General features: G+C 45.5%; 1 protein-coding gene across 1 annotated transcript; it reads left to right on the forward strand.

Moving 5' to 3' along the window:
• The first annotated feature begins 330 nt into the window (after positions 1–330).
• Positions 331–21,563, forward strand: IQCG (IQ motif containing G). Its single transcript, XM_065411147.1, has 9 exons — positions 331–471; positions 3,053–3,300; positions 4,657–4,785; positions 7,293–7,374; positions 15,082–15,243; positions 15,607–15,681; positions 16,896–17,027; positions 18,409–18,510; positions 21,426–21,563. The coding sequence occupies exons 1-9, from the start codon at positions 331–333 to the stop codon at positions 21,561–21,563; spliced, it is 1,209 nt and encodes a 402-aa protein (XP_065267219.1).
• Positions 21,564–25,673: the final 4,110 nt, after the last annotated feature.

The following is a 25,673-nucleotide window of genomic DNA, read 5'->3' on the forward strand; positions in this document are numbered from 1 at the left end:
CCAATTTGAGCTGGGAGGGCCAGGCCACTTGACCCAATTTGGAGCATTGCGCCCTAGGAGTCAGGCTGCCCAAACATATCTAAGATGAGCGGGGCTGTGAAACTATTTTGTTAATGTGAGTTAAGGTTCCTGCTATGTTCAAATGCAGCCCTTAGGGGAGCATGATTTCTGGGGTAATGAGTGCAGGACAGGTTATACAAACCATTAGAAAAGAGATGAAAGGCTGCAGATGTAAGACTTTATCAGTATCTAGTATTACTTAACCTGTTATTGCTAACTCCACGCTCTCGCTCATTGTCGCATGCTGTGCTTGTTCCTCTTAGCAAGAACATGGCAAATAAAAAGATGGAAATATTCTCCCCTCTGGAAGCTGTGCAAATCTGTGCTGTGCTGGAGGACTGTCTTGATCAGCTTGCTATTCTTGGATATATTATGCCAGTTTCCTACGCGGGCAGGACAGACATCAGCAATGTAGGTGCCTCTATTTTTTAAATTCTCTTATTTTCCTTCCTGTCTTTATGCTACACCTTCTTTTGACTCCTCTTAAAAATAAATGTTGATATATTTTCATTGTAAAGCACTCCACAGCCCGTGAGAGAAGGAACAGTCTGTTTGCCAGAAGCTGGGAATGGGCAACAGGGAATGGATCACTTGATGATGACCTGTTCTGTTCATTCCCTCTGGGGCACCTGCCATTGGCCACTGTCAGAAGACAGGATACTGGGCTAGATAGACCTTTGGTCTGACCCAGTGTGGCCGTTCTTATTATAAATGCATCATCTTGTTGTTCAGCTGGAGACTGATTTTAATACTTATATTGCAGTAGCATCCAGAGGCCCTAATAAGGATTTGGGTCCCATTCAGGTAGGCACTCCACAAACATAAACAAAGACATGATTCCTATGCCAAAGAACTTACAATCTAAGATAACAGACAAAATGCAAAGGAGTAGGGAAAGGAAAACGATTAAACATAGCTAAGTTGTATATACATACATGCATTTCTTTTTAAAAAGTAAATAAGAATAGGATTTTCAAAAACACTCAGTACTGATGTAATTCTGCTCCCATAGAAGTCACTCATGAAACTCCCATTGACTTCAGAGGGAACAGAGTTGGGCCAACACTGAACATTTTTGAAAATTCCACCCTAAATCTATAACTAACCAACTGCCCCTCAGCCTAGAGTCATTAGCTGGCTGATTTCACATTAGGCATCGCAGCATAAGTGGGTCTTGAGGGGAGATTTGAAGGAGAGGGCAGCTCAGAAGGGTGTTCCATGTATTAGAGGCAGCCTACTGGAAGTGCGGAGATGTTTTTGGAGAAGGAGGCAGTTGCAGGTGATGGTAGAGTGGCGAATGAGGTGATAAGACCCAAGAGTGGGCCTAACCATCTTGAGAGGCAAATTGTTTTGATCTCTGCTATCACCTCAAGAATCTTAACTTTTACCTAAGGCAGCAGCCAATTTCCAGGCTGAGCAGTTATGAAACTTTTCCTTCTGAGTAAGGAACTGGAAATAATTGAAGCATCATGACTGAGGTGGCATAAACTACTGGAACTTAGTTTATCTGGTCTAATGCTGCTTCGTTTTATTCTTCTCACCATGCCTAAAATATCAGCAGAGAAAGAAAGAGGAAGAGTAAAGTAAAATTTAATTTTGTATGCCAGTCCTTTGTCTCTTATCTGTTTTCAAGAACAAGAAGTCTATTATACTGTGACAGAGAATACTCAGAATCTGAAGTGTGTACTGGATTCAGAGCCTGACTAATGCTTAAGCCATACAGTAGAGGGCACTCCTTCCCTGAAATGAGATCTATGGACTAGTTCCACCTACTCCCAGATATGAATTCTCATTCACTAAATAGCGTGTGGAAAGCTTCTGATATTAGCATTGAACGCCCACAGAGAAAACACATTCCCAAGGATTCTAGGGGGTGTTCTCCTCCTGACGCGCATGTTCAGTTTGTGATAGTGTCAATGAAAGTCATGCCCAATATAGAGAACAGCTATGTGCTAACTCCATTGCTCTGTCATTTTGCACTGCATCCCATCCCATATTTTTCAATTGTAAATTGTCCGTTTCATTTCAAGGCACCCTATCTTCTGCCTAGCACATAGCTGTAGAAGTCAATCATAGTTATGACATTTTATATAACATTAATCACAGTGTCAGCTGATCATTCATTAACTTTCTCAATCAATGACTAGGGCGCACTGTTCCATTTCATGTGCCCCCCCCCAGAGGAATGGAGTGTTTCCATTTGCTGAATTTAGCGCAATTGCCTCCTACACTGTGCCGCAAAAAATAAACTGCTAGCGGACTGAACAAAAGGCACCTCATGCAATTTACAAACTCTCCATCCTTTGGTAATTGAACTATCCTAGGGATTTTAAGGTACCTATCAAAGTGCCTGTAGATACTACATTACATTAAAGCAGTTTCTTTGCCAAGCTCAGGTTTTTCTGAAGTTCGGTCATTTAAGAACTTGAGATTCAAGCTATTTTAATATTGTTCCTTTAAAGTAGTTTTTTTTATTTGCGCCTGTCTGTGTACATTTAGTGTATACAATTTATATACCTATTCAGACAAATACACATACACACAGTACATCTGGGCAGATCCTCAGCTGGTTAACTGTCCTAACTCAATGGAGCTATGATCATTTACATCAGCGGAGGATCTCTATCGTTTGTTTTCCAACTCACACCTTAGACTGCCCTAAAATATCCAAAATGTTTCCATATAGCTTGTTACGAAGGTAGCGGCCATTATTTTGAATTTCCCCTCCTGCCCCTGTGCTTAAAGTTAAGGAGGGATAAAGGTCTTTGCAAAATCAAGCATGCATTATAAATAAATGAAGACTGCATTTTTTTGGATTTCAGACTCCCGTCTCTTTGGTGTGTAATTTAATACACTATATCAATGGCTGTGGGCATGATTCTAATCTCGTTTATTGTTTAATCAACTGTTTCCTCTTCTGTTACATAACATTGCAGAGTTTTTAATTTCTCTTCTGTCCCTTATGCACATAAATTCTTTTGTTCCCTTGTAGATTGATGCCCAAGAAATTAGTGAAATCGTCAAGAGCCAGAAGGAGTTGGGGGTTAAGTTTGAACATCTCATGTCAGCAAGGTCAGAGAACAGGCCAACAGTTCCCTCCGAGTCACTGAAGTTCACAGAACTGGGGCAGCAGCTGCAAGAGACAAGTGGAGATCTAAAAAGGGCCAATCATCTTTTTAGTAGGGCTGCAAAACAGAGTGCTGTGTCCTCCGATAACCTCAGAAAAGTTCAAGCTGATAGGTGAGTGATCAGAGAGGACTGTGACTTTTAGTGAACAGTGCCAGATGACAGACCTGAAGACTATGAAGCCCTTCATTTCTCTCCAGAACAGATAGCAGCAATATACGCTTCCCTCCTCCTTGCTAATGTACTTCAACCCTGACCTGGCGGGAATAGGGAGTTTAGTCTTCAAGACCCATTCAAGACCCTGGCTTCTGCTTAGACTGACAGCAAGGAGGCCATTTACTGTGGTTTGGGAACTAGGATAACTATCCATTAGGAAGTGGATTGACACTACCACCTAATTTCTCAAAGGTTTGCAAAGTATGGTCTAGTGTTCATGATTTTTGGTCACTTTAATAGACTCCAAACTGATGACCTTTCAATAATTCATCCCTGGAGCCATCCAGTACTGGTGTGTTAATGTTTGGGATCAAGGTTTCTGTAGCAAATATTAGTTTATTAGTGAAATTAATTAAACAGGCTGAGCATTGTCTCTTGAGCTCAGTCAATTAGTGTCTCATACGATGCCACTGTAGCACTATTACTGCTGTGCACTCCATCCTGCTTTACAGAACAGCTAATGAACACCAAGGCCAAGATTTTTTTAAAAAAGGGAGCCAGATGTTAGCCCATATTTAGGCTCCTAATTAGATGGCTTGATTTGAAAGAGAGTGCTGAGCACATAGACTCCTTAAATCAATGAGCTGCTAACATGAGGCACATATATTAGAAAATCTTGGCCTGTATAATTAAGCAGCAAAATCAAATGAAGGAGTTCAAGGAAATTCAGTGCAAAAAAAATTCCCAAATGAATGCAGAATTGCCACTGAGAATGTAATCACATATGCACCAGGAAATTCTACGTGCTGGTAAATTGTGAGCTCTTCAGGGCAGGGACCATGTTTGTGTGAATGCCTGTACAGCACCTAACACAATGGGTTTCCATCTTGAGTGGGGCCTCTTGGTGCTACTGTAATATAAATGTTAAATGATAACTCAGCCACACTGGACGGTCTTAAGGCATAAACGTAACCCCTCCACCATACTACAAAATACTCCAGATGCACAAGTGGGAGTTATAGTGGGAAACATAACTCTGTCTACACCAGAGGTTTTGCCGGCGTGGGTAAGGGGAGTGATTTTTTTCGCACCCCTAGCCATGATAGCTATGTCAGCAAAACTGTGTAGTGCAGACGAAATGCCTTGGATTTGGTGTAAGAACCTGAACAGAAGACAAGCAGGACATTGCGTTACTGTAACTTTTTTAGCAGTGAACAATAAAGGGGCCAGTATGTTTGAGCCAGGCATTGACTTGCCAGAAAATAACATCTTTGTCTAAGTTGCTGTTGTGTTCCTCCTTGTTCTTGTCGGCAGGCAGTATGCAAGCGATGTGATTGCAGAAACTCTGCAGGAAATGCAGACTTCAGGAACGTTTCAGAGTCTGCTGCAAGCTGTGCAGAGAGAGGAGGAGAGGAAGTCTAACTTCTACACCACCATCATCAGGTTAGGGTTGTGTTAGGCATTTTCCCAGCTTCAATCACCACTGCTCCTGAGTACATGTTCTCACTTACAGGATACAAGAGAACACGGCTTCTTACATCTGAGCATTGCTGGGTACTTCGTAAACATTCACTACATTACATTTAGGGAGAGAAGTCACTTCTGGGCCTACTGTCCTGTCTCCGGTGGGAATGCCCCCTCCTGCCCATGTCCTGCCACCAGAATGCTACTGACATGCCCCCTGCCTCCCTTTATGCTGGGGACAGGGAGCACAGAGATGGCAGAGCTGCCTCCATCAGCAGAGAGTTACCTTAGGCAAGTGTAACCCACTGGTGAGTGCGTTACAGGTTCCCCTCTGTAGTGATCTGCAGCAAATAGGAGTTTGTTACAGTCCCAAGTACAGAGCTTTAGCTCAAGCTGTAGGTCATGCTTTTTGGCTCTGGAAGTCCTCAGTTCAATCCCAGGTGTATCAGCCAAGATGGCAGCTGTCACGCGAGGGGAATTCACCACCAGCATTTTCCACTGTTTTAAGGCTGCTTTGCTCTGTGTAGCAAACAGCAGAATCCTGCATCTAGCGTAGGCAGGCAATGCTGCGATTTGCATGGGTGAAGCTTACCTTGATTTCAAACAAATGTAAGCACCAGTAGTGCACACTATGGCTTTAAGCAGCTACAGTGGTGGCCACCAACAGCTGTGATCAAGGCAAATCCCCAATGCAGAGGAGGCCGAAGTGAGAAGCGTCTAATTTCCTCAAGTGGATACTTGCTGCATACAACAGTTGTCCCACTATCTAAAACTAGAGGGATCTGTTCTGCTTACCCATGCAGGGGGCAGAAGAAAAATGACGAGTGGTGATTGTCTGTGGAATAACCATCAGATAGTTCAAGCAGAAAATGGACAAATTACAACACCTGAAAATGGCATCTCAGTTTATTCTCCATCCATCAGATGTGTCTAATCAGTGCTAAGGGTTCACCTTCCTTTGCACTTTTTTGAGTGAGCCCTATATGTCTTCCAGTATAACATGGCTTCTGATTTTTGGTTTTGTCCAATAAACATCGATAAAACACTCGATAAAAAAATCCCAACACCAATAAACCCCGGAAATGGTTACATGTGTCTAAAGGTTTGTCTAAATGGAGCAGTAATGTGGACTACAGAGGTGTGGTTTCTAAAGCGCACCAATGTGTTGTGGATTAATTGGTCTGTGTAGACACTAAGGGTTCCTTAGTGCGCTTTAAGATAGTGCTGTTCGAAACAGTACTATATTAAAGTGTACTAGGGAACATTACAAAGAGATTATTCACTACAGTATATGCAAAAGCCCCAAGCCCCCCTGATTTTTGGACATCTACAGAGAAATTTACATATTTGATTTTTAAGTGTCAACCTGTGAGAATCTAAAAGTAGTCTTTATCCTGAAATAAGACTGGAAATTCATTCTCTCAATCTCGTTCACCCAGATGGTGACTCTTCAAGATGGAATGTATGTTGGAGTGTAAGCTCCTTAGGACAGGGATCTGTCAAATTGATTAATGAATGAAGTGCCATATGCACCCAAGCCCCTGTATGGATATTACATTATAAGCATAAAACCTTAGAAGAAAATCAGAGTGACATGGGCTAGGGTAACACAAGCTGGAAAGCTACTGGCTATACATTTTAAGGCACAGATTCTATTTTTTTTTCTTCTTTTGTAAGGATAAAGTGGAAAGCTGGTGCAAATAAAAACTATTCCAATTGCCCATCAATAATAGAAAATATGCCTGCCCCAAAGACTACCATGATTTTGTTTTTAAATGTAAACATCTTTGTCAATTTTGGTGTCCATACATCTCCCCTTACTGATTTGAGAATTTGAACAGGTTTGTTTTTTAAACATATAGATTTTCAGTTCACCCTTAACAAAAATTGTCTTATACAAAAACTAAAGCCTGTGTAATCTGGAAATGGCTAGCGATTAGGGACATGATCCTGCATTGAAATTTATGGGAGTTTTAGTATAGAAGCTGTCCCCAAATAGTAGGATTCCTTCCTCTACTCTCTCAACCAAATAAATCAAGTCTTTGTGGAGTCTATACAGGCTTCTGTTGGAAGAATTCTGCTTTTTTTGCTTCATTCTCCCAATCAGTCCCACCTGTCTGGCTCAGCAGTTGTACATGAACCATACATCACTGCACTGTGGATTTATTTACCACGTCATCAGCGCTATGATCACATCCCAGTTTATGACTTTCAGATACATAGCCTCCCTGAAGCTTAAAGTGGACAAGAAATGGCCTGTTTGCCAACCAGCCAAGGAAAGGTGGCTCACCCTGTGGTACTGCAGAGTCCTGGGGAGCTTTCCAACCTACAAGCTCTCAGCGCAAGCAGGAGGAGCAGGGCTGTGTTTTGTAAGGTGCAACACTGCATCAGAAGGGAGAAAGTCCCCTTCCTGGGGAAAGCTAACCCTACTCTCTCGTGCTGTATTCAAGGAATGTAGGTTTTTTCCCTTTTGCTTTTTCCTCTAGGGAGGAGGAAGGAAGGAAGGAGATAAAGTCCCTCCAGAAACGGCTGCAAGATGTCAAGAAAGAAAAGGAATTAGAACTTCAGGTGAGAATATCTGAGATGGGCAGCCTGCTAGAGAGGAAATGTGTTACTGAGCACACCCAGACCAGGACCTCTCCTTCCTAGGGAGGTTCACAGTCTCTGATGAAAGGGTGTAAGCACACAAGTAACACTCTCTCATTTAGGGGCAGGCAGGGAAAAATAGAAACAAAACAAGAGCGAGTGTAGCTACATCACCAGTGTTCTGGGTGTTGAATGATTGTTAATTACTGTTAAAGCACCGATCAGTGCTGTACAGCTATAATAGTCTCTTCCTCAGGGAGTTTACAATTTAAAAGAGACGCAGATCAGATTTGAATGCAGTGGGAAACCCAGAGGATGGTGCTAATTGGGATGGGGATGACATAATACGACAGGGATTAGCATTTGAAGGCCTAGTGGAATAAATAGGTTCTAAGGAAGGCGTTAATGGAGATGGTGGGGACATAATGTTCTGTGATAAAGGGTTGATCCAGGCAGAAGGGAGAAAGCATGAAGAGGAGAGAGTGAGAGGGAAATGAAGGGAGTGATGCTGCTGCACACTGATGGAGTGAGGGGTGTGCGAAAAGAAACCAGCAGAGATAGAGGCAGAGCCGTGCAGGGCCTTGAAGGCAAGGACAAGAATCTGACACTTGATTCAGTAGGTGAGGAGGCAGGAGGGGATCTGTATAAAGGAGTGATCGGTTGAGTGGCAAATGAGGGTCATTTTATCTACAGTATTCTTGATGGACCAGAGGTGAGCGAGATGGAAAATGGAGTCCAGAGGGGAGGACTTAGCAGTAGTTGAGCCCGGAGATTACTTGGGTATGGAAAAACATTTCAAGTTGAAGGCACATTGAGGAAGGGCTACTTTTTATAAAAGTTGAAGAGGAAGCAGCAGCAGGACTTGGTGAGAGCCTAGATGCGCATGGAAGAGCAAGAGCCACTGAAAAACGACCCTATGGTTGCAAGTCTGACAAGGATGGTATTGGCATTGGAGAAGAGAAGAGAAGGTTTTGGAGGAAAGATGAGGAGCTCAGATATAACGGTGTATAGTTTGAGGAAACAGCAGAACCTCCAAACGTGATATCAATGAGACAGGAAGAAATGTTGAAGTGGAAAGTAGATTTGAGAGTCATCAGCATAGAGGTGCTAGAAGAGACAGATGGGGTAAGTGTAGGAGGAAGAAAAGGAGGAGACAAAAAGAACCCAGGTGAACCTTGCAGAAAGGAGGAACCACTGAAGGCAATATTGAAGGAACAAATGGTTACAAGATAGGTAGTGAACCAAGGAAGGACAGACACAGGAGCTCAAACGTCTTCCAGGAGAAATGGAGAGTGAGGATTACTTTTCTAGAGGATTTCAGTGCCTTCAGTTCGGCACTGCGTCTAAAGGAATCTGAGGTCAGAGACTGGTCTGCAAAAGGGAGATGTGTGACTTAATAGATATTTCTTTTCTGCTGCTGAAACTGGACTCAAGCCTATATCCAGGCCCTAAGGGGGAAAACGGAACAGTTTAAAAGTCTGTTGACCTCTGTTTGGCAGTTAAAAGAAATAAATTAGTTGTTTCATTTGGCCTCAAGTAGTGTGGCAGTTACTTGAGGATTATATTTTGTCCATTTCTTAGTGCACGTTGTCTCCTCCAGTTCAGATTCAGGTCACCCATAGTGTAATGCTGGGAAGCTCTCCATGCACTGTACCAACATAAGGAGCAGAGCTGGTGCCAAAGTTAGTGCTGTAGAAGCCCAACAGTGTTTGTATGCCCAACTTACACATGCTGTTCTGTTTTAATGTAGTTTCCACAACTCTTTCCAGTACTAGGAAAAGTGCCTCACCCGCTGGAGCTTTCTTTGGCCCAGGGCCGCCCAGAGGATTCAGGGGGCCTGGGGTCTTCGGCGGGGGGGGGGGTGCCCGCCGCCGAAGACCCGGCACTTCGGTGGCGGGTCCCGGGGCGGAAGGACCCCCCACCGCCGAAGACCCTGAGCGGAAGAAGCTCCGGGGGCCCGGCCCCGCGAGAGTTTTCCAGGGCCCCCGGAGCAAGTGAAGGACCCTGCTCCAGGGGCCCCGAAAAACTCTCGTGGGGGCCCCTGTGGGGCCCGGGGCAAATTGCCCCACTTCCCCCCCCCTCCCCCCGGGCGGCCCTGCTTTGGCCTCAGCTTTGTTAAACTTTTTTGCGTTTGCTGTAGGTGATGATCCTTTGTTTTTCAGCCTTTACCTTCTGATCTTTGAGTACCTTCCTTCCGTCTTTGCGATCAGCCTCACAAAGTGTGGCCTGCAGTCGTTTTCTTTCCAACTTAAAGTCCTCTTCCTGGGTTTCCTTATAGCCTGATCCTTGATAACAAATCAAGATGAAGTTACTTTCAAATCCTGCTTTCCTCCCATTGCTAAAAAATAACCTGCTCCGATTAGGTTTCCCTGGGAGAATGATTTCTAGTCAGTCCATTGAGGAATTTCTGATAGGCAACTTTACCGAGACTTTCATGTTTTGGCACACTGCCAACTAATTTAACAAAAGGAAAAAAAGCATGTTGATTATGGAGCATTTTGAGCAGCAACAATAGAGGGAGGTAGGGACTAAAGTCCCCATAGCAGTCTCCAGTCTTTGGACTGAGTGTGAAAGAGAAAACAGAAGCCAGCAGGTATAATCATGGATTTAGAAAAGAAAATTAATTGTTCTGGGTCTGTTCCTTGTATGTTCTTATTTTGAGCTGTGTTAGCTCTTAACAAGACACTAATTAATAACTCACAGGGCTATTCAGCTGTTTTTCTCTCCTCATTCTCTGTAATGAGTCTCAAATACTCTTCCCTACTGATTTTGTCCTTTTGGCAAACATTGATTCCTCATTCACCTGTATTTCTAATAGAGCTGAAATTCACCAGGCTCTTTTTGTTCTTGCCCTTCTCTTTGTGCACCCGCATCATTAATAACTTTAGTTCAGCTCTAGGAATAAGATTTATTCATTTAGCTATAGCTGCTGCAGTAGTCACTTATATTTTGTAGCATTTTCCTTTTAATTTTTCATTGATGAAGTGGTGATATTCTATACAGATTATGATTATTGATGATTGAATGCCAAAAACTGTGCAAATGTAACCCTAAGGTTGCACAGTCAGTATCAAAAAGTCAGGCAATGAAAACTTTAAAGTTCCAGCAGCACTCTTTACACAGCCTGTAGATTTTACAGTATACATTTTGCAGCAATCAGTAATATAGTAGGCTGCATACCTGTAGCAGAAAACCAAGACTATAACGTGGTGTGTGCAGGAGAGTAGGTTATACGCACACCAAGATAACATTTAGATTGGATACTTAGCTTTCATTCATTCTTTTCTGTAGAGGTTCTTATACCATGCTCATCACCTTAATATTAATGCACTGCTAGAAGATGCTCAAAGTAGCATGGCCAACATTTGTCACGTTTGTTCTCTCATCCTCTTGCAGGGAAGAGAAATGTGTGCCGGGTAGTATTTTTTTTAGAAATTTTTACAACCCCCACCCCCATGCGTTTACTGTAGAGCAGCCAGGTCATAGAAACTTGCCTTGAACTTGGAGTGGAAGGTGGTGAGGTTTGTGATGGCCCTTAGTTCCTATGGGCGTTCATGCCACAATCTTGGTCTGTCCCCTGAGAAAGCTCCGTCCCCTGTTCTGCAACTCCTCATTCCTTACGGTTGTAGCCTTAGTGTTACATTAACTGTTTCTTGGATTTAATTTCCTAATGCTTTTAAAAAAGGAAAAGAAACAGTCCAGACTGACGTGTCTCACAGACTTCACAAGGTCTGCTGGCTTTGCTTCAGGAGTTTGCAATTCCGTTAAAACAAGTGTGCATTTAAATAATGGCGCACGCAAGCACATTCTCTCTCTAAGTATACACCTGCAGAGAGTTAAGGACACTTCCTACTATGCATGCTCAGCATGGGCCCAATCCAGAGCTCATTTAAGTCAGTGGACAGGCTATTATTGACTTTGGATGAAGCCCCAGGCCATTTTCACAGGGCTGTCTTTTTGGTAAATCAAAACAAGTTTCTTTCAAACCATAGAATGGGCCTAATCTTCAAGAAAAGCTAGATCCATGGCACGTTTCAAACTTCAGCCCTTTTTGGTGTAGTCCTGTTCTATAAAAGGGTAGTTAGAATGTGTATATAATTACAGTGGGGCAAGTATATGTTTTGTATGAGCCACCCTGGAGATCCTGGGGCTGGGAGAGCAGGGGATTGCAGGTTGGGACAGAGGGGTATTGGCAGAGCTGTGTGTGTGCGGAGCCCAGGGCTGGGATAGCATGGTGCTGTGGATCAGGACTAGGGGAAGGGTGGTTGTGGCTTAATTGTTTATTAGGAGCCTTTGCAGTGCTAGAAGCTGGAAATGGGCGACAGGGGATGATCACTTGATTCCCTGTTCTGTTCATTCCCTCTGGGGCATCTGGCACTGGCCACTGTCGAAAGACAGGACACTGGGCTAGATGGACCTTTGGGCTGACCCAGTATGGCCGTTCTTATGTCTTATATTAATTCAAGGTGTTGGTTTTAACCCATAAGCCTTAAAATGGTTTGGGGCTTACTTACCATAGTGACCCCCTCTCTGTGTGTGACCCTGCTGCAGTTGCTATCAGTGGAAGGGTTTGAGCTGGACCTCCGTTAGAAATTTTTTAGGGGTCCGCAAAAGGAAAAAAGGTTGAAAACCACTGATAATGCAGCCATGTGACAAGCTCCCCCTTCTGTCTGCTGGAAGCACAACAACCCCCCACCTCCTGCATTGTTTCACGGAAGAAAATACAAGCCATTACCAGATAACCTTGCTATATTATGGAGTATAAATAGGTCATGTCTCTGCTTGTTATAAAGTCATTTGTCTCAAGTCATATGACAGTGTGGGCTGTCAGGCTGAGAAACCATAAAACAATTGTGGATGCATGACTTTAACACACACACAAACCTCATCCAAGGGCCCTAATTGTCCTGAGCCTTATAACATAGTTTGCTTTCCCTGACTATATCTGATGGGATAGCATGTGTGTGTGTGTGTGTGTGTGTGTGTGTGCGCGCGCGCGCGTGTGTGCGGAGGAAGGATTTTCCCTTTGAGTGTTCCAAACTCTTCTGAAAAGGAACTCTTTTCAAATGACTCATGGCCTTTAAAAAACTATGGAGCAGGCTTTTTCCTTTGGGATCTTTCCATGTTTACGCAGTTAAGGAATGTGATGGTGCTTTAGCGACAAGACGTGAGCCTTTCTTTGGGCTTCAAATCACTTAAATAATACCAGCACTTCGGTGTTTCATCTTCAGCCACAAGCTTCAGCTGATGAATGTTGAACCCATTGTAACATGCAAGCAAACAGGAAGAATCTGATTGAGTAATCAAAGGCACATGGTGGCACAAGAAGTAAAACCAGATGCATTAAGCTCAGTCTTACGTAACTGCAAACTAATCTGCTATGACCTTTAGATTCTTAGCACGTCTTGTGCTTTTCATATTAAAGAGAATTCTCCTTTAGTTACGATCCTGCATTTCAAATCTTCATCTGTTACCCCGAGAAACGAAGTAAAACTAAAAAGCCCCATCCTAAACGGAATCATTCTTCAATTCCCCAGTGCATTCAAACATCTTGAAACACACTCAGCCACAGACATCAGCTTGGTACCTCTCAACTCCAGAGTCCCTTCTGCCAGGGGAGCACGCTCAGACCCAACTTGCATCTGGAAATCTCAGCTCTCCATTGTAGTGAGAGTGAGCAGGGAAGGGGTGACAGCACATAGCCAGCTACTTTCCCTCAGCACGCCTTACTCACCCAGAGCATGCGCTTTTGCAATAAAATTTATACTGTCCACCCTGATAAGCTTTCCAAGAAGTAGTGGCACATATGAATAGAGCAAGGGTCAATTTTCACCTGTTCTTAAATTTGCTTTGCAATTGTTTAGTTTTTCTGGTTACACAAAAACTTCCATGCAAGGAGCCCAACATGCTGTGCAAACTAAAGAATTAAACCTTAGCACCCTCACAACCGAGATGTCATTTTTTTTTATAGATGGGGAAACTGAGGCACCGAGGTTGTGACTTGTCCAAGCTCACACAGGGGTCTGTGGCAGAGCCAGATATAGACCCCAATTCAGGAAACTACTTAAGCATATGCCTGAGGTTAAGCCATTGAAATCAATGGAACTACTGAAAGTGATGCAAGTGCTTAAATACCTTCCTGAATGAGGGCTCTAGAGGCCAGGTGTCCTGGTGACCTGTCTGTCACTGCAACCTCTAGATAGATAATCACGCCTTCCCTCTTTGTTTGCTGCCTTCTGTACGGTTGGTTAAAAATTAGGTTTCTCTTTGAAGCTCATGTTGAACTTGGACAACGCTCTGGAGGAACATAAGAACGGCCATACTGGGTCAGACCAAAGGTCTGTCCAGCCTAGTATCCTGTCTACCGACAGTGGCCAATGCCAGATGCCTCAGAGGGAGTGAACTTAACAGGTAATGATCAAGTGATCTCTCTCCTGCCATCCATCTCCACCCTCTGACAAACAGAGGCCAGGGACACCATTCCTTACCCATCCTGGCTAATAGCCATTAATGGACTTAACCTCCATGAATTTATCTAGTTCTCTTTTAAACCCTGTTATAGTCCTAACCTTCACAATCTCCTCAGGCAAGGAGTTCCACAGGTTGACTGTGCGCTGTGTGAAGAACTTCCTTTTATTTGTTTTAAACCTGCTGCCCATTAATTTCATTTGGTGGCCCCTAGTTCTTATATTATGGGAACAAATATGGTGTCACTACAGGGCAGAATTAAGGTTGGGTGCCTTAGGTGTGAATTTCCATCCCCTAGCATATTCTGATTGCTGTTAAGTGGGTTTGGCAAAACTCATTTTGTCTATTTCTTTTTTTAATTTCAATAGATATTGATATTTATTTTTAAGCCCTTTTTAATGTTTGCAATTTCAATGTTCAGAGCTGTGGGAAATTATGGGGATGGTCAGACAACAATTATTTAATTACAGTAAATGTTGACATTCCAAAAGCCAAATCATATAACCATTCAAAAACAAATTGTCAATGTCACATGCAAAATATACAGTGTAAATATCCTTATATCAAACTCTACTTTCTCCAGAAGCATTTCTGTATTTTATCTATATACATATTTTTTCATCTGTGTGTGTGTGTGTGTACAGTGAAATCAACATTTACTGCAATTTATTCATAAAAATCCAACCCTTTCAAGCGTACGTTTAAGTAATGAAGTACTTTAATTCTTTCACTTCCTAGACTGTAATGCTTGCTTGGAGGATAATTACACCCTCATGGTGATGTATTTTACTCTCAGTACCGTAACCCCATCGTGATGTAGCTCCTGTCTGGGAGCTCTGCTGAGGCCAGTGGCATTATGATCAGAAGGTGACACTCTGAAACATGAGCAGAGACACATGGGGGAGGGTGGAGGATGAGGTAACATGGAGGCTACCAGGGTTGAACATGGCCCTACAGAGTGTGGGGAGCAAACTCCCTCTCAGCCTCTCCTCTCTCCCACCTCCCAGAGTCAGTAACTCAGCGCCAGAGTCAATAACTCAGCGCCAGCCCCCTGCCTTGATGAGGGGGAGAAGCCTTCAGCACTATGATTTTTAAACATGTGAGGTGGGACACAGGTGAGTTTGCCTGGAGTAGTGGGCACAAGAGATTGAGAGGTGACTGGCATTTTGAAGCTCGCTTTTATGCCCCCCCATATGCCTCTCCCTCCTGCCTATTCCTCAGAACCGGAACGAGATGATTGCATACCTCAAAGACCAGCTTCAAGAGATGAAGGCCAAGACAGACATGGAGAGCCGCTATGTGAAGAAAGACACAGAGCTCCAGGTCTACCAGACCCAGAAAAAGTGCAGCAACGCAGAGAGTGACCTGTTCAATGAAATTGAGGTAAGCACCGTCTTTAGGCCTGCGTGTAAAGTATCTCCAGCTAGTAAGGCGAGAGCTGGCTGACTGCAGATTGCATTGCCACCAAACAGCCAACATGTAACTCACCCTGCAAAGAGAGGTTTGTTTTACACGCAGGTGGCACAAGCTCCTCCGTCTCACCCACCAGCCTTTCGTTCCTAGATTTCACTCTCTTACATAGAAAAACTGGCTTTTTATTGACACTGCAGAGCAAGAGCCTGTCACTTTCAGACGTGCTGTCCATTCACCACTACAAGCAGTCACTCGCCGGCGCACCTCGTCACAGTGTATGCATATGTGCATGCCAAGATAGCCTCTGACCTGTTCTGTCTTTATTGATCACAGAAGCTGAGGATCAAAAATGATGAGGAGATTAGAGTCCACATGGAGATTGAAAATTTCCTCAGGCAACAACAGATGGTGGGTGACTCAAATGTTTTCACTTAGCACTTAAGGCAGCAACCTAGAAAAATCACATCAGCTTATTCCTAGGGTGGCAATCAGTGTCTTAAGGAAAACAGTTAATGTCCATCTATCCCTCAACCAGCTTCAAGACTGTTGTTGGAATTACCATTTGTCCCCAAAACATAACACTGGTTACCTGAATTTTGGATTATTTTAAATCTGGATCTATTTCCTCCAAATCAAAATTGAGATGGGACAGATTTGTTCATCCAAATGCTGCGGGTTCTGCCCCCACCACAAGATGTTCAGATAATTGGGCTTTAAGTTAAAGTACATTCATTGCAAATAGGTCAGACTTCCAGCAGCATCAGGAGCTGGCATTAATACATGCAATATAACTACAGCTTCACAGGCCCAGGAGTTGCACATGTAAACTAGGACACTGGGGGCAAGGAAAGACATTATAGAAGCCATCAATCTGTTTTTGCTTTATCCAGGCTGCTAAATCACAGTAAGAGTTTAAAAGTCATTCAGCACTTTCTTCAGGTTACTTTGCCATGTGAGTGATCGCTATCGTTGCCCCAGGGATGTTATTCAACTGTTAATGGGAGGAAGCAGTCTGTGCAGGTGTTCGTGAAACAATCTACATACTGAAATGCGGTCCACATCCTGAAAAGGCATGGGCACCTGTCCCATGGATCCTATCCCTGCCGTGTTTGGGGATAAGTCCAGGAAGTGGCTTGCAGGCCCTAAATGGAGGTTTACCTTTGTAATTCTAAGAATCTGTAGGGCCTAATCCTCAGTGATGAAGCTATGAGCCATATGTACTTCTTTTGGCCAGCACTTTTGGGGTGATATCTGTCATTTATTGCACTGGGGTTTACCATGTATTAAGCCAACATCTAGCGGTTCTCCAACTTTTCCATTCTTCAGACCACTCTGAGGGACATTGCCCCACATCCCCTTAGCCCTCCATGGCTTGGCTCTCCAAAGCTTTCGACCTCCAGGATGGGCTCTGCAGACCACTAGTGGCTCAGCACTAGCTCCAGGATTTTGGCTCTTTGAAGGGTTGGGGTATGCTGAGGAATTGCCGTGCTGTGTAACGTCAATGTTACTCTTACGGAAAGACGGCAGACTGATCAGATGATAGAAAGTTTTCAGTAGCATTATTAATCCTTCCGGTGCATTCTGTCTGCTGTGCTAAGTGTCACAGTATGTCTCCCACACAGAAGTTGGAAGAGAAGCTAGAATACTGGATGGAGAAGTATGAAAAGGACACGGAAGCTAAACAGCAAGAACTGAACACTCTAAAAGCATCCAAGGCAAATGATTTAGCAGCACTGCAGGAACTAGCCAAGCAGGTATGAGATCAGCAGTGGACTAAAGGATTCAGTGAACCAGCATTTCACTGCCCAGGCAGCATCCCAAAAGCTGGGCCCTGGGCACTTCCCCACCCTCACTCTTTTCATTCACCCAGAACAAGGGAAGAGAACTATGGGAGAGAAAAGATTGAGTAACCCATGGAGCTGTTCAATAGAATAGGCAGGAACAACACAGCAAGTGGTGTCAGGAGGGAGCCACAGGGGGCATGAATCCTGTTCTCTGCATGTGACTCTGGTCAAGAAATGCCATTGTTTGTTGTTTTTCCTATGGCCGTTTTGGGTGTACGAGAGTGGCAAGTAACTGAAGGGCTTTTGTGAGGGGCAAGGGAGGACAAACTCCCTTCCCAATGTGTGCCTCACCTTGGGTCACACAAGCTATTGCTAGTCCGGGGGAGAGGGGCTCCGTGGAATTTTAACCCGCTTGCTAGCGACCGCTGGCGGTGCAGACTAAGGGCTATCTCTGAGGGCTTGTCAGCTGCCCTGCAGTTCGGACTGTGGGGGCATGAATAGCAGTGGCACCAAAGTGCTGCGTGTAATTCCCCACCCCCCCTGTGGGCATTAACTAAAGGGTTATTGTAGGTGTTGTAATGATGCTCACTCTGAACCCTGGTAACACCCTGTTAAACAGAAAGCTCTGATGACAATGTTCCTGGAGAATCTCTCAACAAAATCTCACTGGTGTAATGATTGTTCTGTTTCCGATATTTACATGGCAAGGATTTGTAAACATGTGAAAACTTCCTAAAGAAGTAGTTTAACAAAAAGGTTCCTAGTTCACATGAACATAGTCCTGTTGAAGAGGGTTACACTAGTGCACACTATTTGTCCCCACCCTGGTAGTCAGAACTGTGGGGCAGTGTAGACATAGCTTGTTTACTGAATTCTAAGCGCCTGCTTGTGGAGTTAGAGGACACTCAACTCCTTGCCCTGTCGAGCAACTCATCTTCCATTCTGCATATAAAACGTAGGTCAGTTGTCATCCCTGTGTCCCAATCATTCTGCCACGTCCCCATGTGCTCGGGGTGACGTGCTACTAACACCTGTTCCACCAGAAGCCAGACAAGACACACTTTCTGCAGCAGAACATCAGGGGGTTCAATATGTTCAGGCAGTGAATGGGGCAACTTACAGGTTTATGATGGGAAACACAGTTATACGCAGCATTTGCACTGCAGAGCTGGGACAGCCCACAGGGAAAGGAACCGAGGGAGAAAGGCCCGTGGCTTGCACATCAGCCCCCATGGCGTAGCTATGAGGGACAAGCCTTGTTCAGGGAGCTCCTGAATTCAAAGACATCATGATGCCCTCAGTCCATTTCTAAGCGAAGCATGTTCTAGAGCGTCTCTGTGCATTTCTGCAGTGCCAGTTATTTGAACAAGTCATCGTTGAGGATCGGGTGGAAAAGGAGGCAGCAAGAAGGAAGGTAGAGCAGGATGCGTTGGAATTAAAGAGCGTCAAGAAGGTAAAAGGGAAAGTGCTACCAGTGATATGGCTCATGAATTATCTGTACGCGAGGGGGCTCCTTTCAGTCAGCAACACGTACTGAAAGGTTTGGCCAGCATGGCCTGGGATTGGCAAGCGCCGCCATTGGGGTGGGGAGAAGAGAGGCGTCTGCCGCATGTCCAAGCTGCTGTTTGTTCTCCCCACCCTTCTCGTCCCTCCCTGGGTAGAACAGCCACAAAGTTAATAGTCACCTACTGAATCAGGAAGGAAATAAAGGGAAAGTCTTGGCTCCCAGAGTGAAGATTTGGGGGCCTTTTGTCCATCACACCATCTGTGCAGCAAGGATGACGCCACAGAGGGAGGGTTGCAGTGTAATCCCTTCCATCAGTACAAGAACCGCCCACCAGCTAGTGACTACACAGGCCAGGAAGTGCAGGGGAGGAGCCCAACCTGCTACAGCTTAGGACATTGGTCCCTTTACAGCAGGTGCCACAGTCTACACTGTACCTGGCAGCGTTCTTGCTTTCAAGCTGCCTCCCACTGGCCTTTCACAGGGTTTGTTGCAGGGCCACTGGTACTGGGTTTCTTTTGAATGTGGTTAAGAAAAGTAGCGTTGAAGTACTTGCTGAGAACAAGTACGGCCATGTCGGAAACAGTGGGTGATGGGAGTACCGATTACATGTGCAGTCCCAGCATAGGTGGGCAACTGCGTGTGCACATCGGACTTTTAGAAAATGCGGCCCCAAGAGCTAATAAGAGAAGTTTTAAAGATGACCTGCAAAAGGAAGGCAAGTGGCGTTGGGCCCGTTGTTTGCTTCTTTATGACAGTTTGGGTTTTAAGGGGGCCATTTAGGGAACTGGGGTAAAAATCTGTCTGGGGATTGGTCCTGCTTTGAGCAGGGGGTTGGACTAGATGACCTCCTGAGGTCCCTTCCAACCCTGATATTCTATGATTCTATGTGAACATACAGATCTGTCGCATCTTAGGCGCATTTAACATGTGCGATTTCAGCTTTACACGGTCGGCAAAACAAAAACAAAAAACAAAAAAAAAAAGAGAAAAATAACAATTTACATACTGTTTCTGTAGTGCGGGCGATTCCGCCCGCCATTACACTCAATGTAATTTTGACTATGGGCGATTTTTGCATTAGGCGCTGACTGCAGAACGTAACCCCAGCGTAAGATGAGACAGACCTGTACCATATATTTAATTTAAGTCAGAAAAAATCAGGAACACTTAGTCGGGCCTTTTCTGCTGTTGCCGGAAGGACTCACTGGAGTCTCTTCCACTCTAGGCTGTTACTTGAATAAAACACTGAGCTAGCAATTGAGCAGGGTGCAGCCTGTAAACTAGCGTACAAAGCAGCTAGTCTATAATCTAGACTGCATGGAAATCTATCAAGGGGTTTTCTGTAGCACCCATCACCTTAGTATCTAAGCCAGGGGTCGGCAACCTTTCAGAAGTGGTGTGCCAAGTCTTCAATTATGTACTTTAACTTAAGGTTTTGCGTGCCGGTAATACATTTTAACGTTTTTTAGAAGGTCTCTCTCTATGTCTATATTATATAACTAAACTATTGTTGTATGTAAAGTAAACACGGTTTTCAAAATGTTTAAGAAGCTTAATTTAAAATTAAATTAAAATGCTGATCTTATTCCGCCGGCCCACTCAGCCCGCTGCCGGCCTGGGATTCCATTCACCTAGCTCGGCAGCGGGCTGAGCGGGGCCTGTGGGACCCCGGCTGGCAAGGGGCCCGCAGCCAGGACCCCAGACTGGGGGTGCAGGTGGGAATTGGCGGGGGGGGTGCAGGAGCTCTCATTTGGTGTTCAGGGTGGGGATGTGGGGGGGTGCAAGTGTCAGGGCATGGGGTGTGGGGGGGCTGGGTATGTGTGGGGGGTGCAGGAGTCAGAACGGGGGCTGGAGGTGTGTGAGGGGATGCAGGGGTCAGGGCAGAGGGCTGGGTGTGTGTAGGGATGCAGGGGTCAGGGAAGAAGGCTGGGTGTGTGTGAGGGCGTTCAGGGCAGAGGGCTGGGTGTGTGTGTGTGGGGGTTCATGGGTCAGGGCAGAAGGCTGGGTGTGTGGGGGGAGGGGTTCAGGGGTCAGGGCAGAGGACTGGGGTGCTCGGCTCGTGCGAGTGCTCACGGCAGGGGGCTGGAGGGGATATGCCCCGTTCCCACCCCTTTCCCCAGGGCCCCGTCCCCACCTCTTCTCTGCCTCCTTCCAGGAGCAGCGAGCACACTGTGGCTCGGCTCGGCTCCCCCTCCCCCTCGCAAGGGTGATCAGCTGATCGGCGGCAGGGAGAGGGAGTGGGAGGGGCAGGAAAGCACCACACTGGGGGAAGAAGCAGGGGAGGGGGAGCTTGGCTGCCGGGAAGACCAAGCTTCTGCCTCCTGCCCCCGCAGGAGAAATCGGTGGGCAGGGGGGCTGAGTGGGGCCAGGACCCCGGCAGGCAGCAGCGTGCCATCAAATATCGGCTCGCGTGCTGCAGGTTGCCGACCCCTGATCTAAGCACTTGGGTTTGGAATGTTTCCAAGGCAAAGAGTTGGTGCATACGGAGCCAGTGCTGAGGATAGCACTGGCCTAGGAGACGCTGGCAAACAGCAGACTTAGGGCGGGATCCAGGCTCCGGCACTCCCAGCGGGTGCCTCGAGGAGGCTGGAGATCAGAACGTGTCACAGAGCAGTATTCCCTGGCACTCTCGGGTTCACCATTTGGATTTTCTTGTAATGTTTTTACATAAATGTAACATCAGACAACCAGAAAGCCCGTCCCTTTTCCCACAACACTGAGCCAATGGGGCGTACTTGATACCCCCTAGAGGGGGAGGCATGTCACGATGGCAGCTGACTTCCCCAAGACCAGCCGCTCTGAATAGGGGAGAGTCTGATTCTTGCTTTGGAAAACTAACTCTCCTTCTTTCCTGCTTCCAGCTACAGGCCTGGTGGAGAGGCACAATGGTTCGCCATAACATCGGCCCCTATAAGGCCCTCAAGAAGTCTAAAGAGGACGAGCCAAAGGGCAAAGACAAAGGGAAAAAGGGAAAAGCTGGAGCTAAGAAAAAGAAGTGATGGCCATAGACTCCTACTCTCATTAGACCCACAGGGCCCTGGACGTTTGGGCTCTCGTCAGGGAGGAACACTGGCTTGTGTGCACAGAGTAAGAAATAAAGCACTCCGCAGAGTTCTGGGCCAGGCTGGAGCTCATTTTCTTGACAGGAAGGAGTTTCAGATGAAGTTTCTTGCACAGGTCTGACCTGTCCAGCTCAAGGTAACTAGAGTTTAGCAATCCGCTACTGCCATTTTTAACCTGCCTTGCGCTGAGCGCACACATTATCCCCTGAGAGCACAGGAAGCTGGAACGATATCGCCCTCAAGATTTTTCTGCAGCCTTAAACTAATTAGTCATCTGGGTATAATTCACACCCTGTTCGCAAGCTTGAAAATGCAGCTGTATTAAAGGCACTGTGCACTCGAATATTCACCACTTCTCCCCGTCACTGCGCTGGCAATGGTCGAAATGCTAGGGTGGTCTGGGGACACTCGTCCTTCACCACTGTTTTGGCTAATGCCGCTCAGACCAGGTCTAGACAGCTTGGTGGCCATCACTCACAGCTGGTCTTGGGTGGGGCTTCCATTGTTATTGCCAGTGCTAGATCAATGGTAGGAGAACTGCTAAAGATTCTCAGTGTAGATGGAGCCTTGTTCAGAGTGTTTGTGTTTCCATTCTCACAGTCCTCCTGCCAGAAGTCCCTGTAGCCCTGCAGGAGATAAGGAAAGAATCATGCCCTAGTGAGGTGTAACCATGGGGAGGTAACGGAATGTCCTTGGTACAGAGCAAGACATCCTTTGGCATCTGGTACTGGAGAGCTGCTCTCTCAAACCCCAGAGTGCAGTGAAATGATGACAGTCTGGCTGTTACCTTGAAAGAGAATTGGGGGTGGGGGGAAGGCAGAGTTCTGCTCTGTTATCCCCGCTGTGGGTCCAGTTCTTTGAAATGAGATTGTACTGCAATCCGTGTACACAGTGGAAACAACCGACAGTGTAAAACCGCAGAGGGGCTGAGGAGGGTTGGGGGTTTTTAATACTCCCACACTGAAAGAGACGGATCAGAGGCTGTTTTCACTCTGAGACCATTTAAGAGTGGTATCAGGAGCGTGTAGCTGTCCAAATACATTCACATCGGAGAGTCAAACTGTGCCAAAAGTTCTCTTAAGATCAAGCAAAAGTACTTCAACTGCAAGTGGCAAAGCTGTTGGGCTTTGAATTCTGAGAGCTCAGTGGTGGCTGGAGCCTGGAGTTTATTCTGCGTTAATATATTATGGAAGTGACAGTGGCTTTCTGAAAATTCACACACATCAGGCAAGCTGGAGTTACAATCATTGGCATCATTACTCTACGTTAATCAGGAAGCACTCCCTTTTCAGTCACTGATCCCAAATGAGAACGCATTGTAACTTGTCTTCCTCATGCCACATTGGGGCAAGAACAGGCCATACTCCTGGATGGTGTTTACGTCACATGTCTGCAGCAGGCGCCTCACAGCAACCGCTGCCGTTAAGTTTAATTTTAACTCCCCCTTTTCATGTGCTCAGAACGTTTAGAAACATTTCATTTTGAGGCTAAAATTGTCCAGGCTTGGTCTGTGCTGACAGGTGATTTTTATTTATTTATTTTATTGTGAAATTTGAGCAAAATCCCTTCAGACATATGAGTTATGGAAAAGGAGGGAAAATGCACTTTTCCTATTGTAAAAAAAAAATCCTAACCACACCTTTTTAGAGACAGCTCCAGCACAAAGAGCTGAAGTTTGAAACAGCCTGGGCAGGATGGTGAGTAGGGATTAGCACCTTTGCTTGCTTCGGGGCAACAGGTGAGTGAAAAATCACTTCTCATTCTAAGGACATTGTCTGCTCCGGAGCTTCACTTCTGGGCTCCAGTTCCTTAGCATGAATCCAGTGGCACTGCCTTGGGCTCTTCCAAGGTTTTTGACCCTTGAGGATTACTGTAGTGGGGTACACTGCAAGCCAGTGGGTATCACATGGTAGGTGCTAGATGTAAATTACATGCAAAGCCCCCATTTGTGTGACCCAGCTGCAGTGAATTATGATGCAAACTGGAAAGGAGGCAGTAATGGTGGTTATGAAATTATCCAGTTACCACTTTTAGTGAAATGGTTCTGACTATGTCTCAAAAGGGAAAACATCCATAAATACCAGAATCCACTCCAATTATAACGTTAGTTTGTTTCTGAAATTAGGAGGACATTTTAAATGTCAGTTAAAGGAACAATAACATTGGGTTTGTGTTCATTTGTGGAGGGTAAATGGGGCCTGGATGGTTTTCATCAAAAATGCATCCTCTCCTCACACTTTGCTGTTTCTTATCAAACATACCCTGGGAGACTCCATGGTAACTGGAAAACTAATAAAATTAAAGAGTGAAAATTAAGCAAATGAGAGGAGAAAGGGTCTTTAGTCAGACTGCTTAGAAGTGGGTGTTTTACCCTTGTTAGCGTTTATAAATCAAATGCCGAATGAACACTTGATTTTGTTAACAACTCAACACTCCTGTCTCTCAGCTGGTGTAAGAGCTCACAATACACAAGGAGCTGCAAGAGGTCCACCAAAAGCTGGGGAGATCAGCCTTTACATTCATATTTTTCTAATGTTTCTAATGTAAAAAAAGGCAGAAAATTTTAAGAAAGTTCAGACCTCCTCTATACATTTAAAGGACATAAATCTGATCAAGCATCTCTTCCAGTGAGCCAAATGCTTAGCAGCCCCCCAGGGCGGCTGCCTACCCATTCTCCACTGTTTGGAAGGTAGAACTGGGACAGACCATGGCAGAGAGGGCTGAAGCACTGTCATAGGGCTGTAGGGGGAGGTTACGGTCATCCAGGTCTAACAGGAGAGGAACAGAGCTCAAGCTCCGACAGGGCTTCTTACAAATTCCTCAAAGCAGCTGCCTTCCCAGCTCCAGAGATGATCTCCTGCTGGGCAGCGCTTCTGAGCCCCACAGAGCAGTGCCCTGCTCCAAAGTAACTTAAGAGCCGCAAGGGCACCCTCCCTCCATCCCCGATGTCAGTACTTCAGTCACGGCTGCCCTGTCTCTTTCTGAGAGAAGATCTGGAGGGCCAGCTCATTCCTCACTGCTTGCTGTTCTGAGTTGTGAACCATCTCCCCCCCGCCTCCCGCTCTGCCCTTTGGTAAGGCAGCGGAACAGGAAACCCGCTGAACTTCCCCATTGTTTGGTGAAACAGACCCAGAGGAGAGTCAAATGGGTAAGTGGACAAGTTGAGCTGCCCAGAAAAGTAGCCATTTTGGTGGAGTTTGGCATCGGAACCTGGATGTGTGCACAGCTTGGCAAAAAATAGGATAATAGCACCAGAGGGCCGCCCAGTGCCACTAATAGGAGTAGCTGTTTTGGTGGCTGCACACTTGCATTACACACAGGCCAGGACTTTGGATACTTCCCAGTAATTTGGAGGGGAGGAAGTTCTGGGTCTGAGGGTTGAGATTAGTGACGCAGGTTTGTGGAATGATTCCATACTAAGTTCCATATTTGGAAGATTTGCCTTGAGGTAGATTTGCGGGGACTTAACAGCATCAGTTCCCTGACAGTGACTGTCTGATATGTCAGAGTGAATCTCCTGAGGGGAAGCTAAAGGTTCCCCAAGTGTCAAAGCCAAATGTTGCTAGGTTATAACTCCAGCAAAGAAGGTTCAAAACCAAAACGACCTCTCCAGTTTTGTTGGAAAAAATTCAGACCCTGCAATTTTAAGTGGAGAGGTGAAAGGGATGCTGCTTTGCGGCTCAGAGGACCAGCGTGCCCAAGTATCACCCAATAGAGATCAAATGGAGCAGTGTAGCTCTTTGAACTGGTGGAAGTATATACTGCATCAGAGCAGAAAGGATATGCTGACTCGGCTAAAAGACCGTTTCGCTTCGAAACATCAATAGCGACTAAAGGTGCTTAATTAAATACTATAGTCAGGGGAGTTTGGAAGATATAACAAGCTTCTCCATGATCCATAGACAAACCCATAGGCTTTACAGCCATCAGGTGCCTTGTGCCATGAAACAGCTGCAGAATCAAGCTGTTCAAGTCCATACAATACATATTTAACAATTGTTGGCCTCTGCACTCTCGTACCTATCTGCCGTGCACACAACATGCTGC

Source organism: Emys orbicularis, chromosome 9 (genome assembly GCF_028017835.1).
Source record: "Emys orbicularis isolate rEmyOrb1 chromosome 9, rEmyOrb1.hap1, whole genome shotgun sequence".
NCBI classification, from domain to species: Eukaryota; Metazoa; Chordata; order Testudines; family Emydidae; genus Emys; species Emys orbicularis.

What these genes read in the sequence shown, in the direction of transcription:
- IQCG (XM_065411147.1), top strand. Translation starts at nt 331, where the DNA reads ATGGCAAATAAAAAGATGGAAATATTCTCCCCTCTGGAAGCTGTGCAA. An exon ending in GCAGGACAGACATCAGCAAT is followed by an intron (nt 472 to 3,052) that starts GTAGGTGCCTCT and finishes GTTCCCTTGTAG; the next exon opens with ATTGATGCCCAAGAAATTAG. An exon ending in AATTAAAGAGCGTCAAGAAG is followed by an intron (nt 18,511 to 21,425) that starts GTAAAAGGGAAA and finishes TCCTGCTTCCAG; the next exon opens with CTACAGGCCTGGTGGAGAGG.